This window comes from Sapajus apella, unplaced genomic scaffold, assembly GCF_009761245.1.
Source record: "Sapajus apella isolate SASKATOON/1434 unplaced genomic scaffold, GSC_monkey_1.0 scaffold86, whole genome shotgun sequence".
Classification (NCBI taxonomy): Eukaryota; Metazoa; Chordata; class Mammalia; order Primates; family Cebidae; genus Sapajus; species Sapajus apella.
The window spans coordinates 4,995,288-5,014,937 of NW_022437026.1; the positions used below are offsets into that span (position 1 = coordinate 4,995,288).

General features: G+C 42.0%; 1 protein-coding gene across 5 annotated transcripts in view; it reads right to left on the reverse strand.

Moving 5' to 3' along the window:
- Nucleotides 1–19,650, reverse strand: part of CRACR2A (calcium release activated channel regulator 2A) — a 138,605-nt gene that overhangs the window by 73,539 nt on the left and 45,416 nt on the right. For 4 of the 5 annotated variants that reach the window (XM_032254495.1, XM_032254494.1, XM_032254496.1 and 1 more), the window contains one exon: nt 9,085–9,366. In XM_032254495.1, the coding sequence (XP_032110386.1) occupies nt 9,085–9,330 (246 nt within the window). In that variant the 5' untranslated portion in view covers nt 9,331–9,366. Of the gene's footprint in view, nt 1–9,084; nt 9,367–19,650 lie in introns of those variants that run through there. The other variant, XM_032254497.1, reaches the window with a different exon arrangement.

Here is a 19,650-nt window from a genome sequence, read left to right on the forward strand (position 1 = left end):
GTGTTAAGACTAGTACCCATTAGTTATTTTTCCAGATCCTCTCCCTCCTGTCACCCTCCACTGTCCAACTGGCCACAGTGTGTGTTGTCTCTTTCTGCCATGTGTCCACATGTTCTCATCCTTTAGCTCCCACTTAGAAGTGAGAACATGTATTTGATTTTCTGTTCCTGAATTAGTTTTCCCAGGATAATGGCCTCCGGCTCTACCCATGTGCCCAAAAAGATATGATCTTGTTCTTTCTTTTTTTTTTTTTTTTTTTTTTTTGGACGGAGTTTCACTCTCCTTACCCAGGCTGGAGTGCAATGGCCCGATCTCGGCTCACCGCAACCTCTGCCTCCTGGGTTCAGGCAATTCTCCTGCCTCAGCCTCCTGAGTAGCTGGGATTACAGGCATGCGCCACCATGCCCAGCTAATGTTTTGTATTTTTAGTAGAGACGGGGTTTCACCGTGTTGACCAGGATGGTCTCGATCTCTTGACCTCGTGATCCACCCGCCTCGGCCTCCCAAAGTGCTGGGATTACAGGCTTGAGCCACCACGCCCGGCCGATCTTGTTCTTTCTTATGGCTACACAATATTCCATGGTATATATGTATCACATTTTCCTTATCTGGTCTACCATTGATAGGCATTTAGTTTGATTCCATGTCTTTGCTATTGCGAACAGTGCTACAATGAATATACACAAGCACGTCTTTGTGTCAGAATGACTTATATTCTTTCGGGTATATACTCAGTAATGGGATTGCTGGGTCCATGGTAGTTTGGTTTCTAGGTTTTTGAGGAATTGTCACACTGCTTTCTACAATGGTTGAACTCATTTACACTCCCACCAACAGTGTATACGTGTTCCTTTAGCTCTGCCACCTTGCCAGCACCTGTTTTTTTTTTGACTTTTTAATATTAGCCATTCTGACTGGTGTGAGATGGTATCTCATTGTGGTTTTGATTTGCATTTCTCTAATGATCAGTGATGAACCTTTTTTCATATGCTTGATGGATGCATGCATGTCTTCTTTTGAAAAGTGTCTGTTCATATCTTTTGCCCACTTTTTAATGGGATTGCATATTTATTATAAATTTAAGTTACTTATAGATGATGAATATTAGACCTTTGTCAGTGCATAGTTTGCAAACATTTTCTCCCATTCTGTAGATTGTGTGTTTACTCTGTTGATAGTTTCTTTTGCTGTGCAGAAGCTCTTTAGTTTAATTAGATTCCATTTGTCAATTTTTGCTTTTGTTGCCATTGCTTCTGGCACCTTCATCATGAAATCCTTGCCCATTCCTATGTCCAGAATTGTATTGCCTAGGTTGTCTTCCAGGTTTTGGTTTTGTTTTTTTTTTTTAATAATTTTAGGTTTTACATTTAAGTCTATAATCAATCTTGAGTTAATTTTTGTATACAGTGTAAGGAAGGGGTCCAGTTTCCATCTTCTGCATATGGCTAGCCAGTTATCCCAGCATTATTTATTGAATGGAGAGTCTTTTCTTCATTGCTTGTTTTTGTTAGCTTTGACACAGATCAGATGGCTGTAGGTGTGCAGCCTTATTTCGGGGCTCTCTATTCTGTTCCATTGGTCTATGTGTCTGTTTTTGTATCAGTACCATGCTGTTTTGGTTACTATAGCCCTGTCGTATAATTTGAAGTCAGGTAATGTTATGCCTCCAGGTTTGTTCTTTCTGCTTAGGATTGTCTTAGCTATTTGAGCTCTTTTTTGGGTTCCATATGGATTTTAAAATAGTTTTTTCTAGTTCTGTGAAGAATGTCCTTGGTAGTTTGATAGGAATGGCATTGAATCTATAAATTGCTTTGGGCAGTATGGCCATTTTAACGACGTTGATTTTTCTGATGCATGAGCATAGAATGTTTTTCCATTTGTTTGTGTCATCTCCAATCTTTCTGAGCAATGTTTTTCAGTTCTCCTTATAGAGATCTTTCACTTTCTTGGTTAGCTATATTCCTAGGTATTTTATTCTTTTTGTGGCAATTGTGAATGGGAATGTGTTCCTGATTTGGCTCTCAGCTTGGCTGCTGTTGGTGTGTAGGAGTGCTAGTGATTTTGTACAAAGTCCTGAGACTTTGCTGAAGTTGTTTATCAGCTTATGGAGCTTTTGGGCTGAGACTGTGGGGTTTTTAAGATATAGGATCATGTCTTCTGCAAACAGGGATAGCTTGACCTGCTCTCTTCCTAACTGGATATCTTTTATTTCTTTCTTTTGCCTGATTACTCTGACCAGGACTTCCTACAGTATGTTAAATAGGAGTGGTGAAAAAGGGCATTTGTGTCTTGTGCCGGTTTTCAAGTGGGGAATGCTTCCAGCTTTTGACCATTCAGTATGATGTTGGCTGTTGGTTTGCCACAGATGTCTCTCATTATTTTGAGGTATGTTTCTTCAATACATAGTTTATTGAGAGTTTTTAACATGGAGAGCTGTTGAATCTTATCAAAAGTCTTTTCTGCATCTATTGAGATAATCATGTTTTTTGTCTTTAGTTCTGTTTATGTGGGGAATTACATTTCTTGACTTGTGTATGTTGAACCAACCTTGCATCCCAGGGGAAAGCTTACTTGATCATGGTGGGTAAGCTTTTTGGTGTGCTGCTGGATTTGGTTTGCCCGTATTTTGCTGAGGAATTTTGCATTAATGTTCATCAAGGATATTGGCCTGAAGTTTTCTTTTTTTTGTTGTGTTTCTGCCAGGTTTTGATATCAGGATGATGCTGGCCTCATAGAGTGAGTTAGAAAGGAATCCCTCCTCCTCAATTTTTTTTAGTAGTTTCAGTAGGAATTGTACCAGCTCTTCTTTGTACATCTGGTAGAATTCCACTGTGAATCTGTCTGGTCATTGGCTTTTTTTTTTTTTGGTAGATTATTTGTTATGGATTCAGTTTCAGAGCTTGTAATTTGTCTGTTCAGGGATTCAATTGCTTCCTGGCTCAGTCTTGGGGGGGTATGTATCCAGGAATTTATCAGTTTCTTCTGGACTTTATGTAATGCCCTTCTTTGTCTTTCTTGGTTTAAAGTCTGTTGGTCTGAAATTAGGATTGCAACCCCTGCTTTTTTTCTGTTTTCCATTTCCTTGGTAGATTTTTCTCCATCCCTTTATTTTCAGCCTATTGGTGTCATTGCAAGTGAGATGGGTCTCTTAAAGACAGCACACCAATGGGTCTTGGTTTCTTATCCAGCTTGTCACTCTCTGCCTTTTAATTGGGGCATTTAGCCTATTTATATTAAGGTTATTATTAACATGTATGGATTTGATCCTGTCATGATGTTAGCTGGTTATGCAGACTTGTTTGTGTGTTTGCTGTATAGTGTCACTGGTCTGCATACTTAAGTGTGTTTTTGTAGTGGCTGGTAACAATCGTTCCTCTTCCTGTTTAGTGCTTCCATCAGGAGCTCTGGTAAAGCAGGTCAGGGGTAACAAACCCCCTCGGCATTTGCTTGTCTGAAAAAGGATCTTGTTTCTCCTTCATTTATGAAGCTTGGTTTGGCTGGATATGAAATTCTGTGTTGAACTTTCTTTTCTTTATGTATGTTGAATATTGGCCCCCAATCTCTTCTGGCATGTAGGGTTTCTACTGAGAAGTCTGCTGTTAGTCTGATGGGCTGCTGTTTGAAAGTGACCTGACCTTTCTCTATAGCTGCCTTTAACATTTATTTTTTTCTTTCATTTCAATCTTGGACAATCTGATTACTACGTGTCTTGAGGATGATCTTCTTGTGAAGTATCTGACTAGGGTTCTCTGCATTTCCTAAATTTGAATGTTGGCCTCTCTCTCTAGGTTGGGAGGTTCTCATGGATGATATCCTGAAATATGTTTTCCAAAGTGCTTACACTCTCCCTATCTCTTTCAGGGACACCAATAAGTCATAGATTTGGTCTCTTTATATAATCCCATATTTCTCAGAGGTTTTGTTCATTCCTTTTCATTCTTTTTTCTCTATTCTTGTGTGTCTTATTTCAAAAAGCCAGTTTTCAAGCTCTGAGATTCTTCCCTCTGTTTGGTCTATTCTGCCATTAATACTTGTGTTTGCGTTATGAAGTTCTTGTAGTGTGGTTTTTCAGATCTATCCCATCAGTTACATTCCTTTCTATACTGGCTATTCTGTCTGTCAGCTGCTATATCATTTTATTGTGATTTTTAGCTTCCTTGAATTGGGTTTCAATGTATGCCTGTGTCTCAGATCCTCATTCCTATTCATATCTTTTTGTCAGGTCAGCCATCTCAGCCCCGTTCAGAACCCTCTCTGGGGAGGTAGTGCAGTTGCAGACACTCCAGCTTTTTGAGTTGTCAGAGTTCTTGCACTGATTCTTTATCATCTTTGTGGGCTGATATTTCTTCAGTCTTTGAAGTAGTTGACCTTTGGATTTTTTTTTCAATGACCTGGAAGGTTTGATTGTGGTGTAAGGTGGGTTCAGCTGACTAACTTGATTTCTGGAAGATTTTAGGGGGCCAATGATCAGCTCCCAACTCCTGGACTGTGTGCTCTAACTCTGGGGGACTTGTATCAGGCCCTGTTTTTTTCTCTGGCTCCTCAAGGTTAGGAATATACTGTGCTGTGGGGGTGGGAGTGGGGGTGAGGGTGCTTCTGGGCCATTGGTCACTGTGTTCCAATGGGTGGTGTCAGGCAGCCAAAGCTTTTTGTAGAGCAGTGGCAGTTGGATCTGTCCTTCTCCGTATGTGCCAGCTGCAGCAGCAGCGGCAGCATGGTAGGGTGCACACTCACTGGCTGCCACAGGGTGTTAGTAGGTACCAGAGTGTCTGCCTCTGTGTGAGTGTTCATGACAGGGATGAAGGCAGCACAGTGAGTGCCTGTGTGCATAGTTGTGCTGGTGGTGGTGTTACGTGAGGGTGGGGCACTGGTTAGGGCAGGTCTGTGTGCACGCTCCCCACTGCCACAGGCAGGGGTGATCGCTCAGGGCAGGGGAAGGGTTTGCTGTTCTCTGTACCTAGTTTCAATTCCATGGCAGTGTTGGCATCAGAGTGGGGCACTGGCAAGGGTGTGGCTGGCTGGCTCTGTGCCCCCAAAGGCTCCAACTGCAATGGTGGTCTGGCAGAGAAGAAACGCAGAGTGCACTCCCACCACAACAGAGGCAGAGCAGGGTGCATGTACATGTGAGTGCTGGCAGGGCAAGGAAGGCAAAACCCACCTGCACACATGTGCACTGGCAAAGTGATGTGGGGTGTTGCTATGGGCCCAGGGGAAGCTGCAGTATGGGGAGAGAGCAGGCTGGCTGGTGAACGGTCTTAGGGGCCACCCTACTGGAGCTCTCTGACAGTCAGCCAAAAGTCCACCAGCACAGGAGCCATGAGGCAAGCCCCCAGAGCACCTGCTGCTGCTCCACAAGCAAGCATATCCAGGCTGGGTGCCTGGGAGAGGCCAGCAGACCAAGGGGTGCTCAGGTCAGACCAGCCCTGCCTTATGGACAAGACTGCCCTGCAGAGTTCAGGTCTGACTGTTCACCTAGGAGTAAAGTCTCCTATGGGAGCAAGTCAAGCCTAGGGAAATGGGTTTCTTGTAAAGCAGGTCAGTGGTAACAAATTCTCTTAGCATTTGCTTGTCTGAAGAGGATCTTATTTCTGTTTCATTTATGAAGCTTAGTTTGGCTGGATATGAAATTCTGGGTTGAAATTTCTTTTCTTTATGTATGATGAATATTGGCCCCCAATATCTTCTGGCTTGTAGAGTTTCTACTGAGAAGTCTGCTGCTAGTCTGATGGGCTTCCCTTTGTAGGTGACCTGACCTTTCTCTACAGCTGCCTTTAACAGTTTTCTTTCATTTCAATCTTGGAGAATCTGATTATTATGTGTCTTGGGGATGATCTTCTTGTGAAGTATCTTATTGGGGTTCCCTGCATCTGGCCACACTCTCCTACAGATGTTCCCACATCAAACCCTCTGGGCTCTGCATCAGCTAACATGGTGCCTCTACTTCTCTAAGCACTTTTCCCTGCCACTTCGAGTGTCCATGGCGGTTGAGGGGTCTCCTCCTGCTGGGGTTCTAGGGCCCCATGGATAGAGTGGGTTTCTCCTTGCCAGTTCAACTCAGCCATTCCCCTGGAATTGTTGCAGGCTGGGAATGAGTCCCATGCATGGTAACCCCATGCAGGATCCCAGCTTCCTCCCCTTTCAGCCCAGATTCTGTGTCTTCCTTCCATCCACCCTCAGTGTCTTCCCTTTGAAGACCTGTTAGGAGTGCAACAGTCATTTTGGTCCTTCAGTGGCAGCTGTTCCACCTGGCTGCATCTATTGGCCATGTTGGCCAGCACTCCATTCCATTTTCAAAAAAAATGCAAGCTGTCCATGACTTTCTTCCCCCTTGACTTCTCCACTAGGTCCTCGGCCTCCTGTGTTCTCCCTTCCACTTGGCATGCAGCGTCTCCTTCCTTGAAGACCACTCTCTGCTGTCAAGGACCTTTCCTCATTTCTGAATTTGTGTGTATATGAAAAATGTGAGGCCAGGCTCATCCCTGTAATCCCAGCACTTTGGGAGACCAAAGCAGGCGAATCATGAGGTCAGAAGATCGAGACCAACCTGGCCAACATGGTGAAACCCCATCTCTACTAAATACAAAAAATTAGCGAGGCTTGGTGGCATGAGCCTGTAGTCCCAGCTACTCAGGAGGCTGAGGCAAGGGAATCACTTGAACCTGGGAGGAAGAGGTTGCAGTGAGCCGAGACTGCATCACTGCACTCCAGCCTGGGTGATAGAGCAAGACTCCATCTCAAAAAAAAAAAAAAAAAAAAAAGAAAGAAAGAAAGAAGAAAGAAAAATGTGAGCTCTTCCCCTTCCAGTTTCCATAAGGCTCTGCTGGGAGCCTAAGGGAGAAAAGGTGGTGGTGGCCAGGCCCAGGAAGCTGGACACCAACCAAAGGGGGTGACCATATGCACACCACAGTCCCACGTGGAAGTGACAAGCCAACAATACAGATGCCTGGAGGGCCGGCTCCAGGAGGGCCCAGGGACATGGGGACTTACTGCAGAGGGCCAGAGTTGACCATGAGGAGCCATTTTTATTCTTCTTCACACATGTCCCCGAGCCCATCTTCCTTCAGAGGTGGCCAGTGGAAGCAGTCAGAGATGGTGGTTAAATGACATGACATACTCCGTTCTCTCTTGACAGCCCTTGCTAGCCTAAGGAACTAAACATTTCAAATGCTTCACTGTCCACAGGTTCAGAAAAAACTTCAGAAAATTAAGTAAATGGCAGAAATAAATGCCTTGGATACGAAGTTATCTGCTTGGTGGCTTGTTGATTCCCGTGTCCTCCTGTCTGGATCAGGAGTAGGACTGGGGAGGAAGGCTGAGTCAGTATCTCTGGGACTTTATGTTTCTGACTATATTTCAAGTCAAATACGAGTGACTTCTTTAACAATTTATACCTAGTTTAAATTCCCCATGCCTCCTCCTCTCTTCATTAAAGAGTAGGGCTCAATGAGAGTTAATTAGGTTATATACAGCAAGAGAGCTGAGTTGCACAGTACACGTGGCCCAGAGTTGACCCTCTATAAATGTGAATTACCATTTTTTTCCTTTCTAGAGGGAATAATCAAAAGTTAAGCCTGATTTTAAAACCATTACCACCAGCTACCGCTACTGCAGACCTGTGAATGCCAATTATGAAGTTCACAGACAGGGGGTTGTCAAAGGTTTCCTCAAAGCACACTGAATCTGGCCTTCCACGTGGAGTGAGCATTTGGCGAATGGGTTTTGGTGACAGAAACTTATTGGAGGAGTCATCACTGCAAAGAAGGGTGGGCTGAGCTGGTGCTGTTCCCCAGGTCTTTTCCCTCAATTCGTGCAGTGGTTGCACAGTGGAATAGCTCTTGGAGAAGCATAAAATCACCATCATTTGGGGCCAGGGAGAGAAAGAACTGCCACACTTCACCTTGGGTCACAAGGCTCTTTTCTCAGCCTCCACACCTCACAGCTCACGTGCATGAGCCGAATGAGGGTCTACATTTCATTGTCCAACTTTGGCACATTCTGAAAAACTAGACTTAAAGAAAGAGAACCCAGACGTTGCACTGCCTCCCACAGCACGGGGATGCATCCTTTCCAAAACTGCTCTGATGGAGTGAGTGACACAAAGACTGAGGGGAAAAGGGCTGCTTTCAAAGTACTCTAGTGGAGTCTGTGTTTCATTCACCCATGTTCAAGTGAAATCCTGACGACAGCATAAAGGACTTCAGTTAGCCACTGAGAAGTTTTTGAAAGTAAAGAAAGAAAGGCGCCGGACCGGGAGTGGGCAAACTCTGCCCCTGGTCTAACCCAGCAGTCCCCTACTTTGGTACAGCTAGTGAGCTAAGACTGATTTTTACATTTGTAAACAGTTGAAAAGAAATATCAAAAGAAGAACAATATTTGGTAACACATGGAAATTATATAAAATTCAAACTTCCTTGTCCATAAATAAAGTTTTATTGGAACACGGCACCCTCATTTTTTCACATATTGCCTATGGATGCTTTTGTGCTGCAACGGCAGAGATGAGTAGTTGTGATAGAGACCGTAAGGTCCACAAAGCCGGACACCTTTATTCTCTGGACCTTTATAAAAAGGCTGCCGGGCCCTGCACTACGCAATGGTGTGTGCTGATGCTCGGCTCACCACTCTCTGGAGAACCATGGCCTAGTGCAATGTTCGGTTTGAAGGTGAGAGAAATGCCTTCCTCCCACATTGTGACACCTGACACTGTACCTGTTCCCAAGGCACACACAGCAGGAATGACTTTGTTATAACTCAAGTTGATGCCTTTCTACTCTCAGTTTCAGGAGGTTCTTCCCTGTGTCTTACTTAAGTCCCTCAGGTTACTATTATCATTTCCCACAATCTCGGAGAGTTGCTAAGGCAGAGAAGGAAACAACCCTGGAGCCTGATAGCAAGTGAAAGCCAGAAAGAGAACGAATCCAGGAGGTCTGGCTCCTAGCAGAGTTTGGTCAGACACTCCTTCCAAGACAGAACTGATGGCATCTTTTCTGTTAAGCATGTCACCTCCCATGGGACAAGCCCTAACCCGAGACAGGAAGACATTTGACATTCTCAGTGGGCAGGCCTAGCTGGAACCCCGCTTACCTGCATGTCCCTCCTGGCGATGAAGCCTTTGCCTTCAGCATCACAGGTCTGAAAGAATTCCTGTGCCTTCCTCAGCATGACTAGCTGGCCTGGTGCCTGCTCCTGAGTCTCCCTCAGCTCCTGAGCCTCCCTCTGCTCCAGGCTGTCCAGGGGATGCAGGCAGGCTGCATTTCCCTTCGGCTTCTGGCCAGACCCCTGACCAGGTCTCTGGGGTCTGGAGACTACCCTTCCGTCAGGGGTGGCCATCCAGATTAGTCAGTTTCTTGAAGTCTTTTTCAGAACCTGATTTTGGAAGATGGGAGAGAGAAGTGGGTGTGGTGGGTTGGAGTGAGGCTGAAAAGAACGAGAGGGGATGAGAGGGAAGCACAGAGCCACTCACCAGTGTGTCCAGGCATCTCTTAGCAACCACCTCTTAATTAGCAAAAGCCCAGGACAAGGGGAAAATACGCCATCACCAATAGATCAGCAAGCCCATCAAAGGGAGAAGGGAAGAGTGTGGAGAGAAGACAGACATCTCCAGATTGAAAGGATATGGAATAGGGGAAGCCTGAAAACAATTTATCCCAATTTAAACAACAAAAAGGACCCCGGTAGACCAGCTGCCATTTACAGAGAGTTTACCTAGACACCATGCCATGGCCTCTATATACATTTTTTCACGTAATTCTCACATCTCTCTGAGATAGCTATTATCATCTTCATTTTAGCAATGAGAAAACTGAGGGTCAGAGAGGGTTGAGTGACTTGCTCAATATCATGCAGCAAATCACTACAAAAGCTGAGATTTACATCCAAGCTTGCGTAACCTGTATGATTCTTAATCCCACCCTGTCCCGACTCCTTAGCATTGCCGAGGATGGAAAGCTCCCCTCAGCCAGGTGCACTTGCTCCTACATCATTCACAGTCAAGTTCTTGGTGAGCTCTTACCCAATGTCATAGACCTCTGCCACAGCTGTGAGCTCTGCAGTTTACGTAGGAGAAAACGTGCCCCAATCCATGTTGTACAGGATTTGCCAGGCCTGGTTTGGTGAGGTCCAAGGCTGTTTTCAGCCCAAACCAAATCACAAATCATACACCTCAATCAGCCTCTAAAAGACTCTGAAGGAGGGTTTTCAGAGGGTTTCTTACAATGTGATGTGGAAGAGAGCATACAGAAACCTGGCTTCTAGTCCAGACTCCACTGCTGCTTATGTGACCTTGAACAAGTCAGTATCTGTCTGGGCGTCAGCTCCCTTATCTATATAAGAAGACTGGACCTGTTTGTCTCTAAGTTCCCTCCTAATTCTGATCATCTGTAAGTCTGTGAAGTCCCACATCACAAAATGTTATTAATTATAAATGTTAATAAAAAACTGAGTCCATGGGATAAAAGGAAATAATAACATCCTCGGATTTTTTTCCATCTGAAGACTTTTTGGAAGTAGAATAGGTCCAAACTTTAAATACGTGATCACATTTAGAATTAAAAATATTGATGTACACTGCAATGCATTTTGTGGGGAGCTGGAGAAGGTGACGCCCTGGATCATATTTCCTGTGTCCATGTGAGTAAGAAAGGAGGAAAATAAGTGACTCACCAGGCAGGTTTCTCTGATTACCAGGCCCTAGGCCTCTGACTCAGCTAAACCATGTCCAAAGCAATCTAAAATCTGTTGATTTTAGTGCACATCTTCCACTTATCAGATTTGGCAAGAGCTGTGGGCCAGAGCTGGAAGAGCTCCTGGCCTCAGGGATCAACTTTATGTAATAGGGCCTTGACAGAGCAGACCAGAACACACCTTTTGCTCTGCGTGGCTGGACATGTAACTCCCACCCTGACCCATCTGACCAGCCCCATCCTCAGGAAATGCTCTTTCTTGTCATCCCTATGTGTGTGAACTGACCGTCACCTAATCCTAAGCAGATTTAACATTTTTATTCTATCTTCCCCACAGGGAGTTGCCTTGGATGCACGTCCTGAAGGGGCAGGGCCATCTCCATGGCTTTTATGTGCATTGTTCATTCAGCCCACCTACATGGAGTGCTGCCTTTGGAAGGGCTTTTGCATAAAGATGGTGGTGACATGAGCTTCTGTAAATATACCACATGAGCAGAACAGGCTGCTGTCTTCCTGGTACCTTGCCAGGACTCCGTCTGCAAGGTCTCTGCACCCAATAGGCCCCACCTTACTCCCACCTGCTGCTCCCAGGAGACAAGGTTAATAATATCTGTCATTCCTTGACTGCTTTCTCTTGCCAGGCCCCTAGCATACTTCATCCTATTGAACCTGACATCCTGCTATATGGTAAGTATGACTGGGATTCCCATCATACAGATGAGGCAACTGAATTTTGGAAAGGTTAATTTGGATCAAGGTCTAGCACAGTTAGAGACCTCTTCTGCTATAACACATTACCTTCCTGGGACCCAGTTGTATGCTTTCTCTTAACAGTGTACTCATCCCCAACTGATCTAAATCATCTCCCAGAGGCATAGTCATCATTGTAACGGGAATGTCTTTAATTCATTCATCCATTCATTTATTTCCATCTACGGATTGCCATGCAGCAAGCCCTGAGCTAACACTGAGAAACAGTGTTAGGCGAAATAGTGAATAGGACATGGTCCCTGTCCTTAATGAATGAGTCTCTGAGAGTCTCTAACGGTGGGACTTCAATAGTGGTGACTGACATTGGGGGAAGATGTTTTGAACTGAGGCCTAACAATCAACTACTTCTGAATAGCTGTGTGACCTTAAGTGAGCCCTCAAGTCACTCTGGGCCTGAGAAATAGTAGAGAGGATTTATTAGCTCCAGATCTGAGGCTTGCTGGCTTTCTACCTTCCCTAGACCACTTTCCCTCTATCTCTGCCCACCTGGTAACAGGTGATGCATGACATGAAAGAGCCAGTCTAGTTGTTCTAGAGAAGTCAGCTATGAGCAACCGGTAGGCAGGCACCATGTCTTATTTGATTTTAACCACAGTTTCTAGCCTAGAATATAGTATATAGAAGGTGCTCACTGATCACTGAATGAAGGAAGACAAATCTTTTGCTGAAGTCTTCAGAGGAGGGCCTGCAAGCATTTTTATTTCAGGCAGATAGCTCTACGTGTGAAATTTTTATCTTATAATGAGTAAGTCTAGACTTCTGTTTCCAGAAAAGATGTAATATCAGAGCCTGGGTTTACCCTCCCAGTTGAAAAACCAAAAATCCAGACAGAATATAATTTTTAAAATGGTTTTCAAGACACTAGACATCAGGAATGAAGGATGGTGGTCCTTAACAGGAGCAGGCCTATAGTGAGCTGAGTGAATTCAGCCCCTACAGTACAGAATTTAAAAAGATATTTACTCATGAGCTAACCCTGCACTTACACAACCCTGAGAGTTAGTGCCTTCCTAAGAGTCAGCTGCTTACGGTACAAAATCTAAGAAGGCATTCACTCTCCAAGCTGTGCATCAATAGTGATTTCTGTCTTAAATGTTTTATTATAGGGGCTTCACTCATCTTACTCTAGTTCAAGCTCTATTCCTGAGAGATAGGAGAAAAACAAAATGAGCTCCAAGTTTGCCCCGTCTTATTGCCTAAAGAGTTTTTGGTTCGTGGCACAGGGAGGGGAAACACAGGTACAGCTTTGTAGACTAGCTACATTGAGGAAGTCCAACTGTATTCTGCCTACAAGAAATATACTTTACACATAAAGACACGAACAGTTAAAAGTAAAAGGCTGGAAAAAGATAAAACTCATTAACATTAGTTAAGAGAATATTGCATATTAATATCAGGCAAAATGGATTACAGAAGGAAGAATATTAATGGGAATTAAAAAGTCATTTTAAATTGATAAAAGGCCAGTCCATCAATATGCTATAATAATGCTAAACATTTATGTGTCTAATAAACAGAGCTTCGAAATACACAAAGCAAAAACTGATTGAACTGCAAGGAAAAATAGCAGTCACCATGATATCCAAAGATTTCAACAACTTTCTCTCCCAATAATGTATAAAACAAGTAGATAGCAATCAGTAAGGATACAGATGATTTGAACACTATCAACCATCTTGACTTAATTGGCAGTTATAGAACACTCCACCCAAGAACAGCTAAATATACTTTTTAAATACACATGGAATATTGACCAAGAATCTCCATATTCTGGGTCATAAAATGAGTCTTAATAAATTTAAAGGATTCAATTTGTACAAAGTATGCACTGCGACCACAGTGGAATTACATTAGGAACCAATAACAGAGGGACCTCTGGAAAATGTCCAAGTATTTGGAAAGAGAGTAACACACTCCTAAACAACCCACAGGTCAAAGAAAAAAAGGAAAGGAGAAATGAGAAAGTATATTAAACTAAATGAGAAAAAAGCACAATATGTCAGCAGTACTAAGGAAAAAATTTATAGCACTAATCATATATACTCGGAAAGAAGAAAGGTCTGAAATCAGTGACCTCAGATTTTACCTTAAGAAACTAGAAAAATAAATACAAATTAAACCCAAAGTAAGGAGAAAAAAATAATAAAGATCAGAGAAGAAAAAATGAAATAGAAAACGTAAAAGCAATGGAGAAAAATCAACAAAACTAAAAGCTGGTTCCTTGAGAAGATCAATAAAGAGAGAAGACACAAATTACAATATCAGCAATGTGAGAGGTGATATCACTACAGATACTACAGACAGTAGAAGGCTAATAAGAGAATATTATGAATTACTTTATACCAACAAATTTGACAATTTAGATGAGATGAACAGGTTCCATGAAAGACACTAAATACCAAAGTTCACTCAAGGAGAGACAGATTACATGAGTAATTCTATATCTGCTAAAGAAATTGACCTGATAGTTAAACAAAAAATCTTCCCCCAAGAAAACTTCAGGTCTGCATAGCTAAATTGATGAATTCTATCAAATAATTAAAGAAGAAGTAATACCAATCCTACACAGACTCTTTCAGAAAATTGAAGAGTAGGAAATACTTCCTAACATATTATATGAGGCTACCATTATCTTGATACCAAAACTGAACAAAGTTATTACCAAAAAAAATAGGCCAATATCCCTTATGAACACAGATGTAAACCTGCTTTAGGAAATTTTAACAGATTGAGTCCAATGCCATATAAAAAGGTAATTCTGACCCACCAGGGTTTATCCTAGAAATGCAAGAATGGTTTAACATTTGAAAATCAATAATGTAATTCACCATATTAGCAAATTTTAAAAGATAAACTTTTTGATTATCTCAATAGATACAGAAAAAGCATCTGACAAAATCTGCTTCCGATAAAAACTAAGAGAACTAGGAATAGGAAGGAACTGGCCCAACATGACAATGGGCCTCTACAAAAACAACAATAGCTAACATCATACTTAAGGGTGAAAGACCAAATGTTTTGTCCCTAGGGTCAAGAAAAAGACAGGAATGTCTTTTCTTACCATTTCTATTCAACATTATATTGGAGAATTTAGCTAGTTCAACGAAGAGAGAAAAAGAAATAAAATACATTCAGATTGGAAAGGAAGAAGTTAAATTGTCTTTATTCCAAGACAGCAGAAGTGCCTATATAAAAAAAAATCTGATGAAATTCACAAAAAGCTACTAACTAATAAGTGAATTTGACAAGGTTGCAGGATACACACTCAGTACATGATAATCAATTGTACTTATCTATGCTAGCAATAAAAAATTAAAATTGAAATAAAAAATACCATTTATAATGACATAAAAATATGAGATAAGAATATATCTAACAAAGGATATATAATACTTATACATTGAAAACTATAAAATATCAATGAGAATACAAAGAAGACATAAAAAATGGAGAGATATGACATGTTCAAGGGATTGAGAGACTCAATATTATTAAGGTGTCATTTCTTCCTAAATTCAATAGATTCATCTCAATTCCAGTCAAAATCCCACCAGGCTTATTTGTGGAAATTGATAAGCTAATCTAAAATTCATACAAAAATGAGAAAGGCATAGAATAGCCAAAAGAACTTTGAAAAAGAAGAACAAAATTAATTAGAAGACAAACGCTACCTGATTTCAAGACTTATTGTAAAGCTACAGTAGTCAAGACAGGGATACTGGCATAAAACACACAAATAGATAAATGGAACAGAATATAGAACAGAGAAGCCAAAAATAGACCCATGTATATAAATGATTTTTGGCAAAGATGCAAGGTAATTCAAAGGATAAAGCACAGTTTTTTCCAAAAAAAAAATGCTACTGAAACAATAATTGGATATCTATTTGCAAAAAGAATTTTAATTCATAGATTGTACCATATACAAAAAATAATGTATAATGTGTCATAGGCCTAAATGTAAAACCTAAAAACATAAAATTTCAAGAAGGAAACATCTCTGTGACCCCAGCATAGGCAAAAGTTTCTTGGGTATAATAGCAATAGTGCAATTCATTTGAAAAAAAGAATGATAAATTGATCTTCATCAAAATTTGAAACATCTGCTCTTTGAAAGATAACATTTAAGTGAATGAAAAGCAAGCCACAGGCTGAGACAAAGTATTTTACAAAACACATATCTAATAGAGGATTTTTATCTAGAACATATAAGAACTTTCAAAACTTAATAAGAAAACAAACAACCCACTTTTTAAAATGGGCAAAACATTTGAACAGGCACTTCACCAAACAAGATATAGGGATAACAAACAACCACATAAAAAGATGTTCACCCTCATTGGTTATAAGAGACATGCAACTGAAAACCACATGAAATACCATGACACACCTATTAGATTGGCTAACATTGCAAAGATTATACCAAGTCTTGGCAAAGATGTGGAGCAGCTGGAACTCTCATATATTGCTAGTAAAAATGTAAAACAGTAACACTCCTTTGGAAAACATTTGACAGTTTCATAGAAAGTCAAACAAATGTTTCCCATATGATCCAGCCATTCTACTCCTAAATATTTACTCAAGAGAAGAAAAGCATGTATATATACAAAGACTTAAACATGACTGTTCACAGCACTTTTATTTGTAATAGTCCAAAACAACAACTCAAATATTCATTGACAGGTAAATGGATAAAGGAATTGTGGAATGCTGTTCTTTATTAAAGGAAATGAACTGTTGGTCCTAAGCAACAAAATGGACAAATCTCAAAATAATCATGTGAGTGACAGAAGTCAGACAAAAAAGGCACATGCTATATGATTTCATTTATATAAAACACTAAGAAATAAAAACATCTGTTAGAAGAAAAGAAGTGAGAATAGGGAAGAGTGAGAAGGAGGGATTACCAAGGGGCAAGAGGAAATTTTGGGGGATGTGGATATGTCTGCTATCTTAAGTTCGTGAATATGATATATGATCCCATGATAGTTTCCTGGACTTATCTATTCATATACACACATATATACATATATACAAATATATATTAAAACCGATCAAATAGCACACTTTAGATATAATGCAGTTTATTATATGTCAATAGCTCAAAACATCTATTTAAAAAAAAAGAAGAATGGGTCTGAGTCAGAAACTTCTGTCTCCCAGGCCTTGCAATCCAGCCTGGCCCATTGTATTTATCCCAGGAGCCTGATTCTGCCTTTTACATTCAACTCTGGCATGCAGGAAATGGCTGAAATTAAGTAATTTCCCTATGAAAACTTGCAGTCTGTTTGTGCAGGGAGCTAAATAAACCCTACAAATAAAGAATGAGGGCAGAGCCCCTTGTGAAGACCACTGATCTAACATGACTTCAGCCTCTTCTCTTACTCTGTGTTCCCTGGCTAGGCCTGAAATCTTTGCTGAGCATCTGTGGCTTTCTTGAGAGCAGTGGAAAACAAAGCAGCCAAAGTGCTTCTACTTTCATTTCCAAATAAAGTGGAAGCCCTGTGTAAGCTCAGCTGTCTCCCATTTGGATGAAGCCCAAGGATGCCTTAATCTCAGGGCTAGACATAGCTTTATGTCTCAAAGATTTTCCATTAGACCGACAGACAGTAAGCACATCTATAAAGGAGGAAATGGTGGAGTACATTCTAAAGGCAAAAGGAAAAGACCATCACAAGAAGAAAAGAGAAAATGCTTTTTATCTGCCTGACTCTGTGGGAGTTTCCAGGCCACTCTGCTCCCTCCAGAATGGTTCCAAAAGACTTTATAAACAGATGGGAATTATCCAGCCCTTAAATACTTCCAGGAAGATTTCCCAGCTATCCAAGGTAATTCTAGCAGCTTAGTAACTGCTACAATCAGAAAGTTCATAGATCAAACCTTAATCCCTCCTAAAGGTTCTAAGCTAATTTTCCCCTTACTCTGGGCTCAGTGGAAATAGAGAACAGCTGGTATCTCCTTCCACATCACACCAGTAGCAAACCTGAAAGCAGCCGCTAAGTCATCCAGATTTCCCTTGAATCTCTCCTGCAGCACAAAGTTAGGAAATCGAAAGCCCAAAAAGCATCTCCAGGATCCATTCACATCTCTTTAATCACCCAGGCTTCAGTGGGAGGAATCCTCCATATGCAGCAGTACCCGGAAGCCCCTGTGACTAACTCTGAGCTGGCAATGTCTGATAAAGGCAAAGAGATAGGTGGGTCTCGTCAAACTGCAGAGGGGCAGGAGGACTTGGGATTAGTATCTGATGTGGGTGCAATCTTGTGGGACGGAGCCCTTAAACCGTGGGGTCTGCACTAACTCTGGATAATGTCAAAATTGAATTGAATTATAGGATACACATTTGGTGTCAGAAAAAAAAAAGACACTACAATATTTAACAATCAATTTTCTGGGTTGGTGTAGGGGGCAGCCCTGATTTGTAGCATCTGCCTATTTCTGTAGTGTCACTGTTCCCACTGTGTCCGGTTTCAGCCTACCAACAATCTATTGGCTCCCACCAAGAAAGAGATTGAGTGGCTGATGTTTCTGGAAAGGGGAATCGCTGCATCCCTAGTACTATTTGCACAGGTGATAGTAGTTGATACGTCTTTAGAATGTATCCCCTCAACCCTAAAGTTACAGGGCAGGACCCATTATTAGATCTGTCTTAGTGCTCAGAGGAAAATGCGGGGTTTCACAGGGGGACCACCAGTTCTTCATGCCTGTGCCTCTTCTATACACCCCATGACCCAGGCAGGCCCTCGAGTAGGGGCAGGAGACAAGGCAGATGCAAGGACCCTGAGGGTGAGGAACAAAAATGCTGAGCTGCGTCTCACAGGGCTCCTCTCACCGCCCCCTGCTCAGGAGGAAAGCACTTAGCACAGTAGCCAACCCAGCCAGAAACGAGACATGTCCCTGGTCCATATGAGACTGTTACTTCTTTGACACATAGTGAAGTAGGGGGCTTTGGACAAATACCACCCCTTCTCTGATAGGCCTCTTGCTATGGTGGATAAGAACATAAATTCCAAGGCCAGAGTGCCTGAGTTAGCTGTATGACTATGGCAAGTTTCTTAAGCTCTCTGAACTTCATTTTCCTCATCTGTGAAATGAAGGGCCAGGGTAGCACCTTACATCTGTCAGCTTTTATTTATTATTTATTTATTTTAAGCAGAGTGTCGCTCTGTTGCCCAGGCTACAGTGCAGTGGCACAATCTCAGCTCACTGCAACCTCCAGCTCCTGGATTCAAGCAAGTCTCCTGCCTCAGTTTCCCAAGTAGCTGGGATTACAGTTGTGTGCCACCACGCCCAGCTAATTTTTATATTATTTTTAGTAGAGATAGGGTTTCACCACATTGGCCAGGCTGGTCTTGAACTCCTGACCTCAAATGTTCCACCCACCTCAGCCTCCCAAAGTGCTGGGATTACAGGCAGGAGCCACCGTGCTCAGCCTGTCAGCTATTGTTATTATTATTGAAATCAAATTGGCTTCCTCCACCCCAGATTACATTCTAATAAAACAAACTAATAAAAAGCAAAAAAACAAAACAAAAATTACATGAAGAGAATCTACCACGAGGCCCAAAAATCAACCCTGGACTCCCACACCTGGACAGGACTTCCTTGTGTGATCTTCTCTCTTCCCTACCCCAGGCCACCAAGAAGGCAAATATGCCCCGCCAGCCATATAAAGGGGCAGGTTGATGGAGGCGCATTTGATTGCCTTCGAAATGGGCAGTCTTTCCACTCCACAGCCTGCTGTAGCTTCTGCCATGCTCCATCCAGCATCTTTCCTCCTCTGATTAGGTCCAATTTTCTCGTTCAAGCCTCAGGGGAGACAGGGAACAGCTGCCTCCTACCTCTGTAAAATAACTCTTCCAGGTCTGGACAACTATTATTAAACAGCCTCCTTCACACTTCTCTTGCTCTATTATAAGATACCTTAAAAGCCTTGATAATGATTTGAGGTCTCTGTGAGATGGCTGCTGTTCACCCTAATTCCTTCAATAATTAGTTGTTGTAAACCACTTTGAAGATAAAAGGCATTTTATAAAAAATAAGTCCTATTATGATTAGCTTTCCAATATTTCCTTGCTGAAGCCAAAGAGAACATCAAAGCCAAACGTAGCCACAGCATGAAAGCTGATGGCGAATTAGATGGATTTCAAGGCATCTGGTATACATTAAAGAAACTGCTGCAAAATTTATCAACATT